The 25,823-nt window shown below is 37.7% G+C and overlaps 1 protein-coding gene across 1 annotated transcript; it reads right to left on the bottom strand.

Annotated features, from left to right (window-relative positions):
* Positions 1-746: 746 nt before the first annotated feature.
* Positions 747-2,990, bottom strand: LOC136827927 (rhodopsin-like). The gene is made up of 2 exons (XM_067085386.1): positions 2,906-2,990; positions 747-2,044 (listed from the first exon to the last, which is right to left on the bottom strand). The coding sequence occupies exon 2, from the start codon at positions 2,042-2,044 to the stop codon at positions 920-922; it is 1,125 nt and encodes a 374-aa protein (XP_066941487.1). The 5' UTR covers positions 2,906-2,990; the 3' UTR covers positions 747-919.
* Between the last annotated feature and the right edge of the window lie 22,833 nt (positions 2,991-25,823).

A 25,823-nucleotide genomic window follows, 5' to 3' on the forward strand; every position in this document is an offset into this window, starting at 1 on the left:
TCAATTATGTGTATATATTTATATACACACATACACATGCACACACACACACACACACACACATATATATATATATATATATATATATATATATATATATATATATATATATATATATATATATATATCTTCTTCTTTTCTTTTAACTTTTAACGTTTTTTCAATTTTTGTATGGGGTAAGCACGTTGCCTTCTGTTGAAGGACTTTTGATTTGGCTTTGGGGTAGACCGTAGTCTCGATCGGCTGCCCTACCTGACATCACTTAGACCCCGGTAGCATATGGTTCATGTATCATACCAGACCCAACGCCCTTTCTCCCAGCAGCGAGAAGTTGTTGCGCGGGTGGGTCGAGAGTTCGAGACGTGTAAGATGTTTGTTATGTTTTTAGAAGATGTTGGAGTGGCTTTGTTTTGTGTGTATATTTAGTCTGTAACACCCATTTGCTTTTAAGCAAACCTATCCGTTGATTACATACATAATCCCAGGGTGTCTACACGGATAGCAAAGTGTCCGCCTCTCTGATCAGTCGGCTGCGGATTTGAACCAGCCACAGACCTCTACGAAGTCCGAAGCTGCTGCTGTAACCGACTGTGCCATGAGGCTCCATATATATATATATATATATATATATATATATATATATATATATATATATATATATATATATATATATGTGTGTGTGTGTGTGTGTGTGTGTATGCGCGTGTGTATGTTGGATGGAGAGGGTTGTTCAATAAAATAAATCATCGATGCAGATAATTTATTAAAATTACTGTTTCGAACAACGTCGGAGAAGTATCTCGGTTCGATCGACACGTACGTGCAATTTGCATTTCGGTCATCACCCAGTTGCGCTTCGCAATTAAATCGTCACCTAATTACGATTCGCAATGGCCGTCAACTGGTCATCATAAAGTGCTTAGCACTTTTCATTGGTTGAAGTGGTCTCAGAAACAGTCGTTGATTCCTCATCCCTTTCGGTTGTACAAGCTAGGCAGGGTAGTTTCTTCTCCATAGCAGCACGGTACTTGGGGTGGCTGATGGCATAAACAATAGGGTTGTAGACAGCATTGGCCTTGGCGAACACAGAACCCCAGATGGAGAAGAGAGGAGTAACAATAGACTTGTAGTGCATGCCAGCAATATTGATAATGCAATAGGGGGTCCATGCAATGAACCAAAGGGAGACTGTTGTGAGAGCAACCTTAGCAAGGCGACATTCGTTGGATGTCTTTTTGGCCTCTGGGTCATTTCTCAGAGACTTGACTCCCATCTTCTTGGCCTGCTCACGCATCTGTTTCTCATGAGTTGAAACAGCCTTCAGGATGAATGCATAGCAGTAAATGATCAAGAGCAGAGGGAAGAGGTAACAATCGATAGTGTAGAGCCAGAGGTAAACGTGGTACCAAATATCATCAGTGAGGTAGTCGGTACCACAGGCAGTCATGTTACCTTCGGGAACATATCTGCAGTATCCGAAGAATGGAAGAACACACCAGAAGAGAGTCTGAGCCCAGATGAAAAGAACGTTCAACAAAGCTCGATTGGTAGTCAAAGGTGTTCCTCCAATTCCCTTTACAATAACGTTGTAACGATCCAAAGTAATGAATACCATGGCCCAAATGGAGGCGGTTCCACAAATTGAACCTATGGCAGCATAGACTTGGCAGAAGAGACCACTGAATGACCACATCTGGTAGTAACAGTTTACCAAAATTGGTGGACACATGCATGCCATCATGAAAAAGTCAGAGACAGCCAGGCTCACTACATACAAGTTTGAAGGTGTTCTCAGAGATTTGGTGTTCATGAAGACCCAGATGACGACGAAGTTACCAGAGACTGCAAGAGTACCCATTACAAACATCCATACGCCAATCAAACTATACCAAAGAGGGTTCATGGGAGGATACTGATACCAGTGGTCATCAACATAACTCAAAAGCTCTCGAGGAACCCTGTCGACCACGGTATAGTTACCGTATGGGTTCGTAGATTCTAGGCTGCTTCCAACCATTTTGGATGGATCGTCCCAGTAACCCATCTGCAACAAAGGAAAAAATAAAAACATTTCTGATGATTACTTATATTAATTGTTTTATACGACAACCCTATCGATAACACACCATCAACAACTACTGTAAAACCATAAGAACTATCATTTACATTTATGAAAAGAAAAGTATAAATGGGATTCACATCAGTTAGTAATGTCAGTGAATTTGATGCTTTTCCTTTGATGTTATATAAAAAGAAAATGAAATTTCTACGATCATTTAGTCTTTGGATAACAGAAGATCATTTAGTCTATGGATAACAGACGATCATTTAATCTATGGATAATAAACTCTATAAATTAGTCTAAGGATTACAAAGACAGAAAAGTAGTCTATGGATAAAAAGATAATTAATTAGTCTATGGATAACAAAGACGTTGCAAAACGATGTATCTCTTTTTGATGTTATGCCAATTAAACATTCAATTATAGTCGAGAAGCTGCCTCAGAGAAGCACCGAGTGACTGAGCCGGGGAGGTGAACTAAGTTAATCATGGATATGTGTTGTACGAGAGATCCAGCATAAGAAACGAACAAAAATTGTTCATTTTAACAACAATCATAGTCGCTGTTGACGAAAAAAGTCCATGCTTGGCACGACGTTACAAAAAACAGAAATAAAACTAAACAAACTGTTAACTCGTTTGATTCATGAGCTATATTTTATATTGTGTAATGCAGAAATCTTAAGATCCTAGTCATGATTTGATTTAAATACTGTGTACTGTATTAGGCGCATATGCGATATAAAGATATTATAACAGAGACTTGACTGTTACAATAATGGTTGCCGATTTTGCTGGCAATAGAGAATTTAATAAAACGTTAATAACATGCCAAATACTTACCTTGTCGAGATACTTCGGCGGGCTCGAAACTATTCAACAGCTGCCTGGAGCAGAAGCCCGGGATTCCGTCCTAGGTGCTATGAACGACAATGGCGAGAAGCGAAGCTCTTTTATACTTCATTCATAGCTCAGTGAACTAAGAGTTCGCCGTTTGTCTGCTCGTGCAGAAAAATCTCTTACGTAACTGTTTAACGAACCATTTGAAAGATACTCATGTGGTTGACGACATTAGCTTGGTATCGCACGTGTAGCGATTGGTATACCTTGTGACTTAAGCTATAAGACACCCTATTACTCGTACATATAGTCTAAATGAAAGATTACAGTATATCTTTAGAGCTTATATTATTCTCATTATCCTTAAGCTTATTCGTGTCCATTTCCTTTTTCTTATACTGTTCAAGACATAGGCCTTGAACAATTTCGACGTTTTAAAAGAGAACAGAAAATGACAATATGTTGCATTTAATATTACGAGTTCATTGCTCTCTCTCTCTCTCTCTCTCTCTCTCTCTCTCTCTATCTCTATATATATATATATATATATATATATATATATGACTATTATCACATCATATATATATATATAATATATTTTCATATATATATAACATATATATATATATGTGTGTGTGTGTATATATATATATGTGTGTGTGTATATATATATATATATATATATGTGTGTGTGTGTGTGTGTGTGTGTGTGTGTGTATAATACACACACACATATAGAAAGAGAGAGATGAACTCGTTCAGTACTCTCATCGTCACACCTGAGAAATTAAAAAACTGAGTAACTTCCCCAAATGTTCAATCACAGAATAAACTACCAGTCATATTCACGATGCAGCTGCAAAGGTGCCTCCAGACTTCTTGCCAATAGTATCTTTTTAATCCCAGATGCACCATTAATCACTGCTGATGACACCAATATATTAAAAAAACATTAAGCCTTCAACACAGGAACTTCTTAAAGAACAGCAGCTTTACTGTTGTAATCTGGCTCTGTCAGGTAAATGCCATTTTTGTTCCCGGAGTTAGTGCCCTTCACGCACAAAACAGACTCAGAAATCTCAAATGAGATTTTAGACGGAATTGCACTCTCAAGTTTGCTTATTTAACTACTTACTATGATAATGCCCCTAACAACTAAACTACTACATATTACTTTTCAAACTGTGACTGGTGCACAATTCGCTCTTATAAATGAAATTACACTTCTCAACAATGCTCTGAAGCCAGATAAGTTCAGCCAGAAGAGATTTTGTAATATTCCCCAGTCTTTTGAAATCTTTACATTTGATCATCATACCAAGAAATGCGAGAGAACTGGAGGCTCATGTAGTGGTAACATTGTTCGCTTGGACACCACTAAGTCTGCCAGGCCAGGCCATTACCGTGCAGTCTCCAATTTGTGGCCTATTAGAGGTACACTTAACGCGTCATATGCCACGTGGGGCCGTTTGGCCCAATACATTTTTAATAACGTCATTCATCTACTTATTACTTTAGGGTTATGACCATCAATGAATATATTTGCACTTGCCCAGTTTTTATGCCCGTAAAGTTTGGAAAATATATAGTTAGGAGTTACAAGACAGCTGCCTTCATTGGGGTCGTTTGGTGTCCTACTTAACATTTTGTATAACAATTTTTCTCAGGTTTTAGATATTATTGATCGTGTCACTGATGGTGATAATGACACTTGCGGTGATTTATCAGGTGACCATGACTGTGAACCTTTAAAGCGCCAGTATTGACCACAAAACATTCTTAATTTTTTTCATTAGCTAGCAAACACACACACACAAAGGATGCATGGTGGATTGGCTCCACGCACCATGTCCTGGGGAATATATAAACAAAATTCATAATCTGTAACTTTGTGCACAAATTAGAAATCCACCAATTAAGCTGGGGTCTTTCAGTCCCCTACCTGGAGTTCCTGGTTGCGAGTTTTCACCTGGCAAATAAAGGGTTAAGGGTGAGTTGAAAAAGCCAGAAAGGGAAATTCACTCTCACCTCCATTGCCCTACCAGCAGCCAAACCCCTTCCCTTTTGTATTAACGGTGTAAAATAAATCTAATCCTTCGGGTCAGCCCTGGGAGAGCTGTTAATCAGCTCAGTGGTCTGGTTAAACTAAGGTATACTTAACTCATCCTGAACCCCTCCCCTATAATGGACTGATTGGGAAATTTAGAAGACAGAAATACTTCAATTTGCAGAAATAAGACTCTGAAGTTGTCATCAGATGTATTTACAAATAAAATCTTTCCCCTGAAACTCATTTCATGATTCAACTCCCTAACCCATTAACGAGTTAAAGTCGCACACTTCTTCCCAAGTCCTCAGGGAGCACACTAACACTAACTTCACCATCAAGGAAACCAACGCTGACACATTAGCATCTTACAACTTACTCATTCCAGTCATTCAGCAAACACATAATAACAACATCCTTAACATGTGCACACCCAACTCAGTCCAGACAATCACTTCAAAGTCAGGAATGAGTCTATGGAGCTGGTACTCAATCAAATAATGAAGACCACCATTGTAAGTACGATGAAATTGCGCCAGTAGCGCAACGACACGACTTGGAATTTGAATATGAAAATAAATGAGTACAGTAATAACCACGGTAATAACCAGAGGTCTCCAACCTCCAACATTCCCCCATGACTTAACAATAAATGATGCCTTGCTGTCTCACGTGATTACGGTGTGCCACGTTCATGAGTATGTGCTGTTCCATGAGACGTTTTACATGAAGTGCTCGATATTAATAAATAAACACGAGAGACTAAATCACTGACCCATAGACCAGTGATACTGGCTTTTTTTACGTGCCTCAGAATGTCTTTGGGTTTTCACCTGCAGCTACTCGTGTAAATAGTGTTGTGAGCAGTAATATCATGGACAATGGGTAATCATTTCGTTCTTATTAGGAGAAAAGCCTCCTTTCGGCGGGAATTTAGTGAATATGGTAGCATTTATTGGGTGAGTACCAGTCCTTTGGAGAATATGGGAGTTAGTTTTGATGCTATTGTTAGAATACAGAAGAGAGAGAGAGAGAGAGGTTAGGGACTGAAAAGGCTTTGAACAGTTTATGTGAACAGATAGTGAGGAAATTTGAAGACCGAAACAATCACACAGGAAATCATCTCAACAATAGTGAAGAATCTGAATAAGATATACTGTACAAATATGTTGCTAATTGATATGCTCTGAGTTTTCCTTTTGGAACTGAGGATGTTATTTCTATCAGAATCTTATCAATGTATGGTAGAGTGGAAAGTGTTAGACATAACAGATATTCAGTTGACCCCTATAAAGGGCCAGTACAAAGAATTTTGCACCGCTGAAGTCATCCCTTTCTTTCTCAAGATATGGGATCCACATTCCAATGGGGAGATTAGGATATACTTCAACTGTGGGATGAATAGTATTCTGATGAAAAACTGAGATGGAGATGTGGCTGAAATAGTAGCCGTGTTTGATAAAGATGAATTTCCTAATTTTCTTGGAATACAGACATAAAGAGGTCAAAGATGAAGGTGACAAGGCATCAGACCCTGATCAAAATGTCAATGACTTCATTCTAATTTAAAATGAGCATCCTCATTGTTATGGAAATTTGTATAAATCAGGTATTCGTAGCAGTGGATCATCCCTGTACTTTTCTTGCTTTCTTATATACAGGTAATTTTGTATAATTACAGATAGTATATTAAGCCTATATAGTTTTCGTTCCCACTCTCATTTACCCTTTTGCTAATTTTGCTTTGATAATTGTTCTAAGATTAATTGTAAACATTTATTGAGAACATCTATTATTTTGTATACATTAGGGTTTGACTCTGTTAATAAATGTACTGTATTTACCTTTATATTATTGTAAAGTTATTGTACTGGAGGACGCAAATGAGTTGTTCGAATGGTAATTGTGTGGTTGAAGGACCGTTGTATACATTAAATGTTTCTCCCATTACGAAAGGTGAGGTCGGGTGGTGTTACGCTGATCCCGCGGGGGAAAGCTTTGGACACGACTCCGAGAGAGGATCGGCCCTCGATTTGGTGGACCTGTTGGATCGTCTTTATTTGGGTGTTATTTGAATTGCTCTTAAAGACACACTTAGTTGATGAATTTGCATAGCAAGAACAACTTCAGGGAAGTCTTGGAGGATTTTTCGCTGTCTTGACATTGCTGGGCAGCTCACTAGGTAGTTTGATAATGCCCGCTAAACACGTATTGCTTTCCAAATAAGTATATATACTGCAAAGTTTAGAATGGCTTTTCTTAAACAAAATGTTTTTGGAGGATAAACAATAAAAACCACTTAGAGACTAAACCATGGAATGACAAAACCAGGTGTATCCCTCAAGAAATAAGTCATACCACCCTAAGACTGTTAAGTTCAAAGAACACTTAGAAAACGAAATGTGCTATGAAAACTTCAGTAGCTAACTGGCTATAAATATAAGTTTATCAAGTTGGGTTACTGCAGCATATATGTTTAAACTATACTGTGATAATCCTGCAGTTCTCCAGGTATTAACAATATCAACATTGTCTTTAATTATGACCTTTTAACTTGTGCTTTATAATTCTGAAAAGTGTGTTTTGAAAGTAGTGTACTTATTATCACAAGCTGCAACCTGAACCTGTTTTACTTAAGTTAAAAAGACGTAAGTTCCGAGCTTCTTTACAGACCAATAATGCCCCAAGAGACATGATTATTGGAACAGAAAATAAAATAGTTCAATATTCATATGATGCTCTTCTTCTTGCAGTTCTTCATAAGCTATAGCTGGGTATGCAGTTGCTACTATAGCCTTATCAACAAACCAGAACGCATCGGTTAATAGTGTAACACTAAGGTATGAGGCTCAACTATGTTGATTAGAACAAACTTAATGCATAATCCAATAGTCACCAACAGGTGCCAAAGAGCGATTGAAAAGTATTTATTTCTATATTACGTGATATGTCAGTGGGCATTATGCAAACACATAATATTGTTTTAACAGCGCCATTGATTGCTGCTGTGCGCCTTTGCGAATTGCAATTTTTTTTTAAACCAAAACCAATTAAAATGGTTAACTTCTTTATATTAAATGGGTTTTCTGTTGGTTTATTTTGCTATTGTTTAGTACATCACACTCAGTATGTCACCAAATAGTACTGGTGAATATTAAGACGCAGAAATGCAAATTAATACTAGTCCTCACTTTATTGTACTTTTCCATAGAAGTATAAAACATGTCTGGCTGTCACTGGTATCATGTAAGTAACGTAGCTACAACTAAATAAAATTGATAATGGATGTGTTAAATAATATGACAAACACATTATGTTTGTGAAGGCTCATGCTCTGACAAGAGTTAAGGTGAGGAGAGCCACCAAATCAAACTCTAACTAGGGCCTTACATGCATTGTGTGAGTAATACTGTAGATGCTAAGTCTAAATGTTTTACAATGCTAAGCATTAAAGATGTGAATGTTTAAAGGTTGCCAACGAACAGCAAAGGCAAGAAATAGGTAATTTCACATGCAGATAATGTCCTAGAGACCAAACATACAATTACGCAGTTAGCATACAAGACCCCTCTCCACCCTCATGAGACCTAAAAAAAACAAGGCAATGACCACTGATGACTTAGCAAATAGACCTATACAGAGAAATCAGGGTCGTGTGCCAGTAAAAATCTATCCGAGTCTAAAAAGCTAAATATTCTCCACAAGGTGTTCTGCATAAACAGATATTTCCTTTGGATCTTTTGCTGTGCTATTATATGAATTTATACTCTTTACAAGACGTCAGCAGCTTCACAGGATCTTTATCTCTTAGCAAAAGTCTCTCAGATTTGTGGCCCACTCAGTCCTGACCTTGGTTATTTTGACTTAGACCACTTACGTAAGATATTTTGTTGGCCATCTTCCAGAAGCTCTGCTTAAAAAGGGCATTTCCACTGATACCTTTAGTACCTGCACCCCAAGAAATAATGCGTGTTAAACTCTAGGTAGTACAGTAGTACAGTATAGATGGCGAAAACTCTCAAGTTTGAGAGGAACTGTAATGCTACCTTGGATATGCCATGCACCATGTTTGCTGACATGAATTGCTTTTATCGTATGCAAGTTAGTTCATTTTCTTTCATTTACTCTATTTTCAGTTTTTTTATTTTTAAGTTCTTCAGATTCTGTTGAATCTTGCTTCGCAAGTCAGTTGTCTGTTAAGCTGGTCCCATAAGTGTGTTTGTTCATTTTTTTATAGTAACAGACAATTTCAAAACCATATCCTTTATGGATTGTTAACAAAATTCATTCTAAGTTTTCGACTGGGGGACTCTCTTGCTCTGTCATCTTATGGCAATTGTATGGTAAGCCATCTTTTTCCCAGTAAATTAACCTGAATTTGAGAATTTCAAGTTTGTGTACAGGGTCTGACATAACCAAAGTAATGGTATCATTTCTACAAGCTAAAACAGCCGTGTGACTAAGAATACCCGAAGGAAGATTAAGCATGTTTTCTGCATGACAGTCATGCCATGATACATTCATTAATGTTTTGATGCCCACTGCTTAAAGATAGAAGTCATTCCATCATAATCAATGAGATACTATTAAACATCGCTGAAAAAAATCAACGTGGATTGTTCTTTCACCTAAGTGCAAAATCCCCAAAACCTGAAAGGAAGAGGACACATATTATACAGGAAAACTGTTCTCTCTAGTCTGCTTAACTAAGAACCTCATCAGAAATTCCGAAAACTTTTATTTTCTTATGGGATATAGTGGTTGTTATTGCGAACACTCTGATTTAATAAAGACCTCATGACTGACTTGTCATTTAAGAATAACTGCAATGCATGATGCATGAAACCAAACCGTCAGTGAGTATGTAAAACAGTTCGACGAGTTTCATTGCAATATGCTTTAGATAACAGTTGTCGTCTTCGGAATGCTGTCGTAGAAAATATACAGAAGTGAGTAAAAAACTGAAATGTGCAACATTTTAACTTAATGCTTACAAAAGCACTATTCTTCCTACCTTGCCATTGAGACTGACTCTTTTCATGTGTCCCTTGTATGTCGAGGTCACCGTCTTGCTCTTCCTTCCTGAAATTCAGCCAGTTGTGGAAGCCCGAGACTTTCCCTCCCTTAAGTTCTCCGACGAACGCATGTTCAAATCCTGAAGAGCCGATGTTCCTGCCAGTTCGCTTGTATTGCGTAAACCAGATCCCCTTCAGTTTCGACCGCAATAAGCCAGACAGCAGCTCTGTAGCATAAGATGGAAAATGACATGTGTTGTATTACAATCTAACGCAGACCAATGAAGGATAACCCAAAATAATTTTGAAATGAGAATAAATATTTTTTCTACGTCTGCTGTTACTTGAAACTACTGTGGAAAAATGAATTTCAAGACGCTATTATGTCTGAAATAAACTAGGAACAAATCGTTAAAGGAGTAAACATTTCCGTCGTAAAAGCTTTCCCGCATTCATCTACCTGCTTACTTTTTATGTTTTATATAATTTCTTTATGTATAAATAGTTTTCCCTGGAGTTTACCTATGACTGAAAAATGGTCTGAACGTAGGTTATTGCTTTGTGCTATTTAGTTTAGTAATTGAATTATATGAGTTTTTCGTTTGCAATTATGAAGCCAGGTGTTCATTTTCCTCTGCCAATGATTTTCACTGTGAAAGGCTGCTCCTAGTATGTGTAATTTACGAATCTTAATGATGTTAAATAACTGCTTTGCTTCAGGGTTAAGGTAAAGACGACTTTTGGAGGTGTTGTGCAGTATAGGGAGACGTGCACGGAGGTATGCAATAAATGTTTCTGGAAAATCATAATATAAATAGACGTTTACGGATGCTGTGGGAAGGTTGTTTTGTCTGAGGTGAAAATAAATATATTGTTGTTAATTGTGTAGGTCCCATGTTTAAGTTAACTATTTAACTGCTGAAATGTTACTGTCATCGGTCAGTGTCTTCGATTTGAAGTGTTTTAAATGAAGACAGCATTCCAGGAAAGTTAAAAGCAGTATGTCAGCTCAAATCTATGTAACCTTGACGTGATGATAGATGAGTCCAATTCCCCTGTTTCACTGATATACACTGCTGGATTGCAATTACAAGGATCTACTGCAAGAGACATTATTTTGTTATTTTCCAAATTTTGTATGTTAAAGTAGTGATGCCCGTAGTCAATGTAACCTAACGTGATATGTTACTAATGAGAGTTGTAACTGTTTCGTTTTCAAGTGGCCTTTTGATACATTTTGCGAATGTGCGTGCATGTGTTCTTGCTGAGTGCATGTGTCCACATACAGTTTGGTTTTTCCTTCCCCATGTCTGTGTGTTTGTTTTCGTCTTGGATTACCCCTCGATGTGGGACCACCTTGACGTGGTGAGGGGGCTCTTGAACCCCAGGGATTTGTTCCCAGGTTTGAGTCCAAGAGTCCTATATATCATTATATATTTTTTTGGATGAATTTTTGTGAAATTTTCCTATTTTGCTCAAATTTATTGGACCTTTAAATAGGAAAAGATATCATAGCTGAGATTGGGTTTATATTCGAAGCTAAATAGTGGGAATTGTGGTAGGACCATCAAGTAACCGATAATGTTTCAACCGATTAGGGTGGGGACGATAGTATTCTTTTAATACTCTCAGTCCTAGCAAGCAGGTTTGGCTTACACATGGGCCACTCTAATCGTGTTGTGCCATCCCCTGTTGGGTAGGGTAGGGGGGCGGACATTTGGGAGCCGGTTCTCACTTGTGCCATTGGTGGAAGAATAAACTCCATGAAAAGTTGATATGTTTTTAAGGTTTTCAGGTTTATTTTATTTTTTCCATCAAATCTTCATGTTTAGTAGTTATAAAGATTCGAGTACCCCTGGGCCCTTTGATGGCACACTTTTGGCACTGTTGACAAACTCTGGACCTGTTGTGAATGACTCTTGCAATACCCCCATTGACCAAAAAGTTGTAAATAATGTAGATAAGTCTGACAAGCCCTCAAATTCAGTGGTACATGCTCCTGATAAGAAAAAGAATCCAGAAAAAGACGTTTCTAGTTCCACATCATCAAAAAAGGAAAACTTGAAGAAATCAGTCACAACTAACAAATAAAATGTTCTCCATCTTACTTCCTTACTATTGGATACTAATTATGAAATCATAACCAGAATGTTTGAATGCCATGGAGTAATTAAGGAAATCAAGATGAATTTTATGGAAGAAAATGAGGAATGGGAGGGTTGGATGTATTTCACAAACAGTGAAGAGGCCATCCATGCAAGTTACAACTTGCATAACATCACGTTAAATGAATCTAACATCAAAGGGGCCCCTCTGTGAGAAGGTTCCTCAGAACTAAAATCTTATAGACCCAGTGACTGGTATGCAAAAGATCCTACAAAATCTGAATCGGAAGGGGTAAAAGAAAGGAAACCAAAACCCCCATGTGGCTTCTGGCAGCTGCTAAAGTAGAAAATTCTCATCTTTTTAAGACCAGCAGATATCTTCAGAAGAAAGTAGGTTTCATTAAATCTGGAGACATTACACGATTTGGAAAATAGACTGTCCTAACTCATGCAAAGTCAAAGACACAATCTGTTATGCTCAGTCATTTAAAAACAGATAAGGAAATTGCCATGCACATCAATCCTCACCTTAACTTTAGTTATGGCAGAGGAGTGGTATTTAATAGAGATTTGCATGATTTTAACGAAGAAGAAATTCTAGATATGAGTCCAAAAGAAGTCTGGGTGATACATAATGTTCCCAAAAGATCAGTTGTTATATTGACATTTGAAGATCCAGAAATACCTCTGTATGTAGACATAGAAGGGTAAAGAGTAGGACTTAAGACCTTCAAACAGAAGCCCTTGCAATTTTTCAGTTGTTTCAAATTTGGACACCCATCGAAAGCCTGTAAAAATGATAAAGTGTGCAATAACTGTTCTAGAGCTGAGCATGGGGACTGCATGCTTGATGCAAAATGCTTAAATTGGGTACAGACAATAAACCGAGTGAGAGGATATGTCCAAATTTCAAAATTGAAGAAGCAGCGCTTAGCAAGTCTAATGCAGACACATCACTGTTTGTAATCCAAACGCCTAATGAACAAAACCCGAAATTATGCAAAAGCATTAAAAGAAAAACCTAATTTTCTCTTGCCAACAAATTCACCATTTTGTAAGGTTGAAAGAGGGTCATCCAGGCCTATCAAAAAACTGTCCAAAGTAAGGAAAGTGCATGTCAAGGCAAGCTCACTACCCCAAAGGATTTTACCAACGCCCCTCAATTCAGATGCACTGCCTTCTTTACAATCTTCCCCTCCCCCCATAGACAAATCTACGTACCTCTCTAGGGCAGTACCTCTGCCTAACTTAGGAGAGGACAAACATTCTGAGGAACTGCCAGAATCACCAATAAAGGGGGAGGTGTCTAGACCAGGTAGCTCCCCATTCTACCGTAAAAGAGAGAGACCTCCGTCACTTTCTCCCCAAGGTCATAAAACCAAAATATCTAATAGATATAAAGTCATTTTTTTAATTGACAATGAATCAAATGACTTAATCATTCACAAAGTCATTGCTGATGTTCATTGGTCTTCTAGCCAGATCACTAAAGAATAAAAAAAACAGATTAGTGCGAAGACCAAGATATCAAAATCAAAATTTAATCCAGAAAATTTATGTAATCCAAAAATTGCTAATGAAAAGACCTCTTCCAGAGTCTCTTCCAAAAAACAAACCATTTTCGTGTCTAACATCTTACAATGGAATTGTCAAGATCTGAGGGCTCAATATGAAGAGCTTAAACTACTCATCCATGAATACCCTTCTATTACTGTTTGTCTACAAGAGAGCAAGCTGGACACCAATACTCCTTGTCCAAGGGGATATGTTAGTTAAAGGACTCCTTATGACCAACAAATGGGGAGCCATGGTGGGAGCATCATTTATGTTTGCCACGATATCCCACAAATGCCCTTTAGTTTACGTACTCCTCCGCAAGCAGTGGCTGTACAAATTGACATTGGGAGAAGTTATACTATTTGCTCTACAGTATATACTTGGCCCCCAATGAAAACATTACATGTGGCGATCTAGTGAGAGAGGTGCGAAATAATGAGCAAGAAGACAAGTACTGCTGGTTTATTGATGTTGTTGTTGTTTTAGATTTAGCTGGCCTTGTGCCAGCACGGGCTCTTGCTCCTAGAGCAGCCCGTACCCATGGTTTATTGATGTTGTTGTTGTTTTAGATTTAGCTGGCCTTGTGCCAGCACGGGCTCTTGCTCCTAGAGCAGCCCGTACCCATGGTTTATTGATGTTGTTGTTGTTTTAGATTTAGCTGGCCTTGTGCCAGCACGGGCTCTTGCTCCTAGAGCAGCCCGCAACTGGTTTATTGATGAAGCGACCCGCTTATAAAGCGGCGTGCGGACGTCTGCGTATAACACAGAGACCACGGGTACAAAGATTTACAGGTGACCTGAGGTCAAACTATTTCTCTACAAAAACAGGACAGTTACATACAGAAAACATAATGATTAACAACGTCTGGTCTGTTATAAAAATACTCTGTTACATAATATACATAATGCATGGTCACTCGAACAGACAATAAAATATACAATTCACAATATAATAATAATAATTTGTGTTCGTCCGACCCTAGGTCGAATGTGAAGGCACAGCAGAAAATGGGATGTTCATTACAGAGAACGTGTTGAGCGGGAACTTTACAATCTTACCACAGTAATACACCAACTCCCTCAACCATTCTTATTACTTGGAGACATGAATGGTAGGCACCCATCATGGGGTGATGTTTTAGCAAATACCAGGGGTAATATCTCTTCACTATCAGCTTATGGTTTGTTAAGAAGATAAAGTTTTTCTTAGGCTTACCCAAAATTTCCCTGGGAACAACATGAAGGCCCCGCAGTCACAGAGGACCTTTTAAGCAAAACAAAAGATAACCACAAATAAACAAAGAGAAAAAAAAAGTTCCTTACGCTTATGAACGAAATAGCGGGAATCCTTTAAAGTAAAACAGAATTTATCAAAAGTACTGTGCTGTGCGGAGGAATGTTTACAAATAAAATATGAAGCAAATAAATTTTATGCTTTCTGAAATCTTACTCTACAGTTTGCCTAACAGATTCCTAACCTCTGAGAGAGAGAGAGAGAGAGAGAGAGAGAGAGAGAGAGAGAGAGAGAGAGAGAGAGAGAGAGAGAGAGATTAAACTCTGAATACCAGCAATACGGAAATTTGCTGATTTACCCACGTGGGATCTAAGACATGTGCCTAGCTATTCCAAGTTGACAAATTTGTCTGGATGACACAGGGAGGAAATACGAACCCTATTTCCTTTTTTATTTTCAACACTTCGCAAGTCCCTAGCTTGCCTATGTGAAAAACATGCAAGCCCTCATGCAGGGGCTATCAAAACTTGTTTAACGGATACTAACTCTCTCTTCTCGATGAGTGGATTGCATGCACTTGCCTAACGTTTCCTTATTTCTATTTTCAGTCACAATTTCGCTTCCTATCCTAACATAAAATGAAAATACTCACTGTGTGGAAACTCCTTGACTCTGCGCATGGGGAATTTACGCAAAAAGAATCGTTTCCTTGTCTTGTGCCCAGCCTAGCTTCGCTAGTCGCTGATATGGCAAGTTGCAAGGGAACAAGGATTTATTCTGCAACGTGCAGATTGCGAGATCTAAGGAGAGGTCGCCATTTTTTACAATTTTTCCTGGGGAAATGCCTACCATGAGCCAGTTATAGACCCTAAATGAATGATTTCATCACTTACCTCTATTTTCATATAAAATCTGACTGCTGTTGATTCAGGAAATCGTAAAAACATAAGGAGAAGCAGAATTTATAGGAGCCGAGGGCTCTGCTCACAAGGTTTTTGTAAGTAGACACGTCAGGGTAAGTTTAAGATTACATGTATTTACATAAAATGAAATATCAGAAGATGAAATGGACTAATCAGGCATGCAAGGCCTGAGAGGTTAATTATAACAGGGAAAACTTGAAAGTACATCTGTCGGTGAGGCGATGCTGACACACAGCACAGTCAAGAGAGGTTTACACTGCTAACAACCCTCTGTAAAGACAGGGGTCCACAAATTAAAAGCCAGTAAGGACGCAGTAAAATTTACATAGGACAAGGCAAGCACTGAGGATGCCAAGAAGCCTTGAACACATGATTCTATGTAATTATTTAAACACAGGCATTTGCGTAACACTGACCTAACAAGGCAAGGTTGATATGGAAATACTGGCACTTTGAGATGGAATAGGATTACGAGAATTTAACCAATGTGACTGACATGGAAGAACTTTTGCAGCAGATCACTTTACCTTGGAGAGAAGTTGGCTTCAGCGAGGAAATGGCAGCAGAGGAAAGCCGAGGGATTCACAGATAAGAAGACTAGAGGTCCCCACAGGATACGACCACGTGATGGGGCATGGCTCTCTCTGAAGATGTGTCTCTCTTGCGTCCAGTAGTGTGTCTCTCGCTCGTCCATTCGGTGAGACCCCTTTTATGACGTCGGTTCAGGGGTTGGTTTCATCTATAACTAAGTCCCAGGTGCAGGCCAGCTGTCTTTTTCTCTTAATCTCCCTTCCCAGCTCACCTCGTGTCTCTGTAAACAAAAGTCTCCCGCAGTCATAGGTTTAATTTAAGAAGAGAAAGTTGAAAAGGGATACAAAGCAATTAAAAAATTAAGGGAGGGGCCTCTATTTCTCTCGCCCTTCCTTATCAGGCTATGACCAAAATCCACTGCTATATTTTCCAAACTTTAAATGAAGGGTTGTATATATATATATATATATATATATATATATATATATATATATATATATATATATATATATATATATATATATATATATATATATATATATATATATATATTAAAAGATGAAGCCGGAATTGAACAACAACTCGTCTGGTATTCAACTAGCTATCGTGTAATTTCATAGTAGGTACTCAATTAGGTCGTTAAATATTTTACTTTGTGAGTGGTCGTTTGTTTACATTTCACCTTATTTTTATTTTCATATTTTTATGTTTGTGTTTTTAATTTTTTTGTTATTTTACGTCTCACCCTTTTAGCTTGTATTTACTTGTTCATTTTATATATTTCGTTAGTATTTTTGCTGAAGATTTATTATGACAATTCATTTTATTGTAATTTTATTGATTCTCATCCTTGTCTGTTTTTTCAGCCTGATGATGAGGTTTCATGCCTCAAAGCTCGTGTAATAAAGTGTTCTTCCTGGTCTTGGCAATATTATTTATCATTAAGCTAAGGTTTCAAGCAGCCGCCCAATTACAGAGACTATATATATATATATATATATATATATATATATATATATATATATATATATATATATATATATCTCTCTACACACACTATAGATCTACTAATATATATATATATATATATATATATATATATTGTCAGTATGTGTTAAATTTAACATAAATTAATTTGTTTTGAATAAGCCACTTACAGTAATTATTCTTTGGAACGTAATGACCCTGTTTCCTCCTCCCCATATTACTTCTGACTTGTTGTATAGTTTAATTACAATGAGCTTGTTTCATTTTTCACGTGTGGTTTTGGCTTCTCATCCGAGCTGTATTCGCGCTGTCTTCTCGAGGACTGAGAGAGTCATTTCTGACCATTATTGTTGTGAGGGCTTGGATTATTAACTCTGGATTACGATACCTGCCTCTCTTCAGTTGCTGCTGCTGTCCTCCTTTGGGAGATTGATTCATTATTCAGCCTCGCCCTTGGTTCCAGTGATTGCCATGATCTCTGCCAACCGGTAAGGTGTGATTTCGTCGGTCGGCCGTGTCCATGGATTGTCTTGCGACGTTAAAGTGATATACTCTTCAGTCTGTGCCCTTGGCCCATTTATTAAGCCAAGGGGACCTCTCTTACGTTTGGTAAGGTCTCAAGAAAATATATTATTATCCTCGACCCGTGATTTGAAGGCTGCGTTAGCCACTTCTGTTTAGAGCTCAATTAAGGGAAGTAATTTATTTTTTGATAAACATTTAGTCTGTAATAAGTTAGGTTATTCTGACTTTTCGACATTCTATTACTTTCAGGCCTCTCTCTTTTTAAAGTGTAATTGCATAGTCTGTCTTAATTTGGTGTAAGGTGTTGAAAGTATCTGATGTTTTGTGTGTGGTTGGTTTTTGTGTTTATTTAATGTATTTGTAAGAGGCTCAGTGGCTGTTTTTCTAAAAAGTTTGTATTGAATATTAAGGTTTTATTTTCTACTTTTTCTTTATCCTTGATTCCATCTCTGTACACTCTGTTATGCTATCTCCACCTATTGTGGACTTGGTCATAGTGACTTTATTTGTATTTTAAGAGACTTGTGTATGTTTGATGCAAGGGCCCATAACATTTATGACCTTAAGCAGGATTTGTCGGACCTGTAGTCACTTGAGTGTATAGAGTGGATTCTTGGGGTGTTTGCAGCATAGTAATACCTTTCTCTCATATTTTGTGTTGATCGGGTGTTTATAATTTTTTCTTGACCATGGTAGGATATTTGTGTGGTTATTGGTGTTCAGTGTATTGGTTTGTTTTTGGGTATATTTTGTGAGATAATTTATGTATATTTACTTTGTGTAATTAATTTACTATGGCTGACGAATATCCCGGAGTTCTTGGAGTGGAGAGGGGGTGGCAGGACAGGTTAAGACTTGAATAAGCCTGATTTAGAGGTGTATAGAATTTTTGAAATCTGAAAATCCTGGGTCTGTTAGGAAGGGCTTGTTGCTTCTTAATGTTTATGAAAAGGTTAAGGTGATGAAGGCAGAAGGTAACCAGAGACTAGGCAGGTGGAGTGAAGTAAAAGTCAGTAGAAATTTTAGATAGGCAGATTCAGTTGAAAAGAATGGAAATAGATCTCCAAAGGTTGAAGGCTGAGGAGAGAGAGAGAGAGAGACAGCACGAACTTGCTATGCAAGCATTGAGTAATAGGGTTTCTTCCCAACATAATGTGTCTGCAATGCCTTGTATTAATCTAACTGAAGCCTGCAAAGTTATCCTAAATTTTTCAGAAAGTCAACGTGGCGGAGTTTTTTGTTTCTTTGAGAGAACAGTTTCAGGTTGGAGTGGCCAAGCGAGTATTGGACCACTTATTCAGAGTAAATTGTTAGGTAAGGCCCAGAAAGTTTACGTTACCTTGGACGAAGATCTGTCCTCAGATTATGATTCTGTGAAGGCCATAGTTTTGAAGGCTTACGAGTTGGTACCGGAAGCTACCGGCCAACGCTTTCGTAATTTACAGAAGGGAAAGAGGCAGACTTCTGCAGAGTCTCTGTGGGCTAAAGAGCAGTTTGCTGGCGACTGGTTAAAGTCTAAGGAGGTGACGGACTTTGAGAAATTAAAAGAATTAATTTTGGTTGAAGAGTTTAAAAGGTCTGTGCCTAATGAGGTGAAGGTACACCTCGAAGAGTTAAAATTAGAAACTTTGCAGGAGGTGGCTATTGCAAGTGATGAGTACCTCCTCTCTCATAAAAATGTGATAGGGGAAGTACCCAGAAATGAGAAATCTGGTTGGGTGAGATTTAACAGGAGTAGTAACCAGAACAGGTATAACAGGCCTAATGACAATTATGGACTCGTATCACTCCTATTAACGCTATAATAGGCAGACCAATAGATAACCCAGAGAAGCTGAGAACTTTGACTTGTTTCTTCCTGTCATAAGAAGGACACGTCAAGAGCATGTGTTGGTGCATTTGGGAAGGTCGTAAAGGGCCGAAAGACGTCCGGTAAGCCATTCGAAGGAATGAGAACGAGTCAGTGGCTGAGAACTCTAATAATCAATGACCAAGCAATAAGTCACTGGCCCTTTTCAGAAATTTTTGTCTAGTTTTGTCCGCTCTGGGAATTCGCTGACTGAGCAAAGAAAGGTTAAAATTTTGCGACACTGGGGCTGCTCAGTCTTTAATTCTCAGAGAATCTTACCTATTGATTTAGAATGTTCAAATAAGGAATATGTTTTGTTATGGTTTTCAGATACAGTCAGGTCTTGCCCGGTTGAGAGAGTTTTTGTTTATCATGCCCGTCTTTTGTGGTTATTTGAAACTGCCATTATTGATAAATTTCCTATTAAAGATGTGGATTTGGTGTTAGGGAATGATGTCGCCCTAATAAATAAAACTTTCCCTATTGTGTTAAATTCCAGTAATGAAATATCTGTAGTCACTCGATCGAAGGTTAGTAGTATTGACTCTCGGCCGAGTCGGTAGTTGATGTTGATTTGAGTAGTTTAGATCGTAGTGATAGCTAGTTGTAGATAGTGGTGTGTTGATAATAAAACTTAATTGACTACTGAACTTATTACAGCTCAGAAAGCAGATTTTAAAGACTCCGCAGTTGAGTCTGGCGAAATTACTGATTTGACTGTCCCTCGATTTAAGATAATTAATAATATTTTGTATAGAATAAGTAGACCTTTTGATGCCATTAACACAGGCTAGAATTCAGCAAACAGGTTGTGGTTCCTTTTGTTTATCGAAAGGAGTTAATGACATTGCCCATGAAATGGTTTGGCTGGTCATTTTGGTGTTTTCAAAACTACTCGTAAATTGTGTGAAAGTTATTTTTGGCCTAAGATGAAAGATGATGTTAAAAAATTTGTAAATAGTTGTGATGCATGTCAAAAGGTCGGGAAGCCTAATCAGCCAATTCCAAAGGCACCATTACATCCTATTCCTGTTGTTTCTGAACCTTTCAGAGGTAATTATTGACGTGGCTGGTCCTCTCTGCCGAAAAACCTGTAGTGGCAATCAGTATATTTTAACAATTATGGATAGGATGTCTCGATATCCCGAGGCAATACCACTACGAAATGTAAAAACCGTTAAAATTGTTGGTGTTAATTGAATTTTTCAGCAATTGCGGTCTGGAATGCCCAAGGTAATTCCTAGTCTGATTGTGGGTCTAATTTTTCTATAAATTATTTAGGAGAAGATGGTTGGAATTAAAAATTAAAACATGTGACTTCTTCTCCGTACCATCCTGAAAGTCAAGGTGTTTTGGAACGATTTCATCAAACCATGAAGTCGATGATAAAAGTATTGTTTGGTTAATGGTTCCGAATGATAAGGAACTACCTTATTTATTATTTGCATTTCGGTCAATGCCGAGTCAATCTTTAGGATTTTGCCCACTTATTTTTGGTCACGTGCGTGGTCCATTGGATGGGTCTGTGAATCTTGGGAGGGGACGCCTCTGGTATAAATTTATTAGATTATGTTAGTAATTTGGGTGATAAATTAACGAAGGCTTGAAGTTTGCTTGGTACCATTGTGTAGCCAAAAAGAAAAATGAAACACTTTTGACAGAAAGACTAAGGAGCGTAATTTTGAAGTGGGTGATAATGTTTTGGCATTGCTTCCCATTCCAGGAAACCCTTTAAAGGCTTCATTTTCAGGACCGTGGAAAATTTTAAAGAAAGTAAGTGATGTTAATTATTTAGTTGAAACTCCTGAAAGGAGGAGACCCTACCTGTTGTGTCACAAATATGTTTAAAGCTTATGTGCTGTCGTGACAAAGTATTCCCGTGGCATTAGTTAAGATACTACAAAGTGTAATGGTATTAATTTTTTCTTTTCCAGACGTGAGTAATTTTGATGATGATTGTTTTGATGGTGCTGAATGGCTTTGCACGATAATGAACATTCTTAGAAAATTTTTCAGAAATGTTTCACATTTGAATTTAGTAGAACAGGATCTGAAAAAGTTAGTTTTAGTTATATGATTTATTTTCGATGATCCAGGATAGACCACTGTCCTTGAACATGATGTGGATGTGGGTAACACAACTCCGGTAAAACAATCTCTTACAGGTTAAATCCATTTAAAAATGATGTTGTGGATAAAGAGGTTGATTATATGTTACGACATGGCCGATCGAACCTGGTAACAGTCCATGGTCTTCAATTGTTGTTTTGGCAAAGAAACAGGGATGGTCAGACCAGGCTTTGCTTTGATTAACCGCAAAAGTCAACGAGGTCACAAAGCCTGATAGTTATCCTTTACCCAGGATAGAGGACTGTATTGACAGGATAGGGAATTCAAAATATATAACTAAATTTGATTTGTTAAAGGGGTATTGGCAAGTTCCTGTCCAAACGGGCACGGATTTGTCAGCGCTTGTAACACAGCGAGGACTCTTACCAATGGAAAGTAATGCCTTTTGGGATGAAGAATGCCGCTGCAACCTTCAAAGGTTAATGAATACTTTGGTCCAAGGTCAGAGGGGTGTGTTGTTTATATTGATGATATTATAATTTATAGTGATGACTGGGACACCCATTCAAACGTATTAAGGCCTTATTTCAGGTACTTAGGTTGGTTTGGTTATAAACTCAAAAAGAGTGAGCTTGCCAAAGTTAAAGGTTGTATATTTGGGTCACGAAGTAGGATTTGGGAAAGTGACTCCAAACAGGCAAACGTAGACTCTATTAGGCATGGGCTTGAAATACTGAAGTGTCTATGGGATGTCAGAAAAATTTCTTATTAGTAGGTACACAAGAATGTGACTTTTGTATGACTAATGATGCCCAAATGCCTTTGAAAATTAAAGAGTCCTAAAGAATTTCCTATATTGAAAGCCCTGATTTTGACGTCTTCACTTGCTACTGATGCGAGTGGGATGTTGGGTTGACAGTTTTGTTGCAGGAAGATGTCATGGAGTATCTCATCCTGTTGCCTATTTCAAAAAGTTATCCCGGCACAACGGAAATACTCGACTGTAGAGAAAGAGACTTTGGGATTAATTTTAGCTGTTAATCATTTTCAGGTGTATTTATCCTCTACAGGGACTCCGATTAAAATATTAATGGATCATAATCCGTTGGTTTTCTTGAACAGGTTTAGGAATAAAAATCAACGGTTGATGCGTTGGAGCCTCCAGCTCCTGGAATGGAATTTCGCCACACATTCCAGGCAGTAATGTTGTCGTTGATGCGCTGTCACGCATCAGTGACTGATCGATGGGTTGATATGAGAAAAAACCTTTTTGTTCTTCACACTATTATTTGTAAAGTTGTTTTGTATATATTTATATTAATTGATTTGATTAATCCTATAAATTTATCGAATGTACAGGTTTCCAGGTGTGTTGTTTCCAGGTGTGTTGTAATAATGTTGTGTCAGGCGTTTGTTTTGTTTATGAAATAATTTAGGATTAAGTATTTAAGATTAAGATGTTAAATGTCGTGATTTGCAGGTTTTTCTTCGGTGTCGTCTTTGATTAAGAGTGGTTAAGGGTACTTTTGATTTCTGTTTACTTTAGTATGTGTTGTTGGTGGAGGTTAATTTTAAGGTGTTACCATTGTTTTGTGTATGTCCAGGTTAATTTTAAGGTGTTGCCATTGTCTCGTGTATGTCCATTAATGATGTGTGTATTTACTCCAAACCCGTTTAGTGTGAGGACGTTTCTGAAGTGTAGAGGCATTTTTGAAAGTAGTTGTGTATGGGCCAACACAGTGTGTTGTAACTGATATGTGGACAGTGTGTAGCGTTTTTTTTTTTTTTTTTGGTAATTGATGGTTAGTTTTTATAAATCATTAACCATATACTGTTATGTCCCTGTTCTTTGTTTATGCCAATGGTCCGCATTAATTCTTTTTTTCTTTATTAGCTTAGATAGGTCACGGTCACGGCCTGTAGCACAACATGTGTCGTTTTTTAGGCGCCACAGGCTGGTGAATGAGTGGGTGACCTAGACTAAGTTAAGGTTAATCTATTAAGGTTTTGGTCCTTATTTTGTTTCTGACTGATATTTGTGTTTTCACTTCTAGCTATAGTCACGGCTCACGTAATCTCTAGCACAGCACGGCCGTTTTTTAGGCGCTACAGGTTGGTGTATGAGCAGACCTTGGTTGAGGTAACATCTAGCCCCACGTGGTCGATTTATATTTTTTGTTGTCGGTTATCTAGGTTTAGTCTAATAATAGGTTAGTCTTGTTAACATTGCTGCTCTGTTAACCTGTGCCCACCGCCCACTTGCAGAGTTCATGGGGATATTACCATTTCTTCGTATGTTGATACTGATGTTATTTTTGGCGTGGTCACTATAAGTTATTTACTTGTATTAGTTTTAAGTCTTAGTATTAAGGTTAAGATTTGATATCTGTTGACTGTATTGAAAGTGGTACAAATTTTTTTTTTTTTTGCCACTATCCCTAATCTATTTTTGCCGGCAATGTGATATAGTATTTTTAATCACTTTTTGAGTTTTGTCATTAGACTTTAATTTTTCTTATTGTCCCTGCTTTATTTCATATAGATTGAATTGCTATGTTTGCTTTTGATATTAGCATTTTAATATATTTCTTTAAATTATGAGTTAAGTTCAATATTTTGTAGAAAAAATTTTCAGGAAAATTTTCTTTTTTGTTGGGTGAGGAGGTGTCAGCATGTGTTAAATTTTAACATAAATTAATTGTTTTGAATAATCCACTTTGGGGGAGTAATTATTCTTTGGAACGTAATGACCCTGTTTCTCCTCCGACATTTCTGACTTGTTGTATAGTTTTAATTACAATGAGCTTGTTTTATTTTTCACGTGTGGTTTTGGCTTCTCATCCGGAGCTGTATTCGGCGCTGTCTCTCGAGGACTGAGAGAGTCGTTTCTGGACCATTATTATTGTGAGGGCTTGGATTATTAACTCTGGATTACGATACCTGCCTCTCTTCAGTTGCTGCTGCTGTCCTCCTTTGGGAGATTGATTCATTATTCAGCCTCGCCCTTGGTTCAGTGATTAAGCCAAGGGGACCTCTCTGCCAACTGGTAAGGTGTGATTTCCTGTCGGTCGGCCGTGTCCGTTGATCGTCTTGCGACGTAAAAGTGATTGATTACCTGTCGGACGGCCGTATCCGTGGATTGTCTTGCGAAATATAGTGATTTACTCTTCGGTCTGTGCCCTTGGCCCAGTTATTAAGCCAAGGGGACCTCTCTTACATTTGGTAAGGTCTCAAGAAAATATATTATTATCCTCGACCCGTGATTTGAAGGCTGCGTTAGCCACTTCTTCTGTTTGTAGCTCACTTAAGGGAAGCAATTTATTTTTCGTTGGTGATTTAGTCTGTAATAAGTTAGGTTATTCTGACTTTTCGACATTCTATTACTTTCAGGACCCTCTCTTTAAAGTGTAATTGCATAGTCTGTCTTAATTTGGTGTAAGTGTGTTTGTTATTCAATGTTTTCAGTGTGTGGGTTGATTTTTGTGTTTATTTAATGTATTTTTGTAAGAGGCTCAGTGGTCATTTCTTTCTAAAAGTTTGTATTAAATATTAAGGTTTTATTTTTGGTTTACTTTATCCTCCTTGATTTCATCTCTGTACACTCTGTTGCGGCCATTCCACCCATTGTGGACTTGGTCGTTAGTGACTTTATTTGTATTTTAAGAGACTTGTGTATGTTTGATGGGCGTGGGCCCATAACATTTGGCGACCTGCCTTGTAATACATATATCCTCCTATAATTTTGATATATTTACTCTTTCATTTATTATGTATTATGTGTAATGATAGTGATTGTTGAAATATTATAGGTAGTGTCAGATCTCAAAAGAATTAATGCTTTAATTAAATTAACAGCGTGATTTAGAATTAATAATATCTTTCTTGATAAAGCATAATAGCTGAAGAGAGAGTTACGAGTTTTAGACCAAATGTGTCATCTGTCATCAGTTCAGATAAGAGAGCACGTTGCTTTGGGTTAGTGTTGACAGGTCGGAAATAACAATTGCTGGTTTTTTCGTTTTATTTTTAAAAAACATGCCAGTCATAATTACCCAGTTTTGATCGTGTAAAGATTTCTG

The sequence above is a fragment of the Macrobrachium rosenbergii genome, chromosome 42 (genome assembly GCF_040412425.1).
Source record: "Macrobrachium rosenbergii isolate ZJJX-2024 chromosome 42, ASM4041242v1, whole genome shotgun sequence".
NCBI lineage: Eukaryota > Metazoa > Arthropoda > Malacostraca > Decapoda > Palaemonidae > Macrobrachium > Macrobrachium rosenbergii.

Excerpts from the sequence above, each read along its gene's own strand:
- LOC136827927 (XM_067085386.1), bottom strand. The coding sequence starts at position 2,044 with ATGGGTTACTGGGACGATCCATCCAAAATGGTTGGAAGCAGCCTAGAA.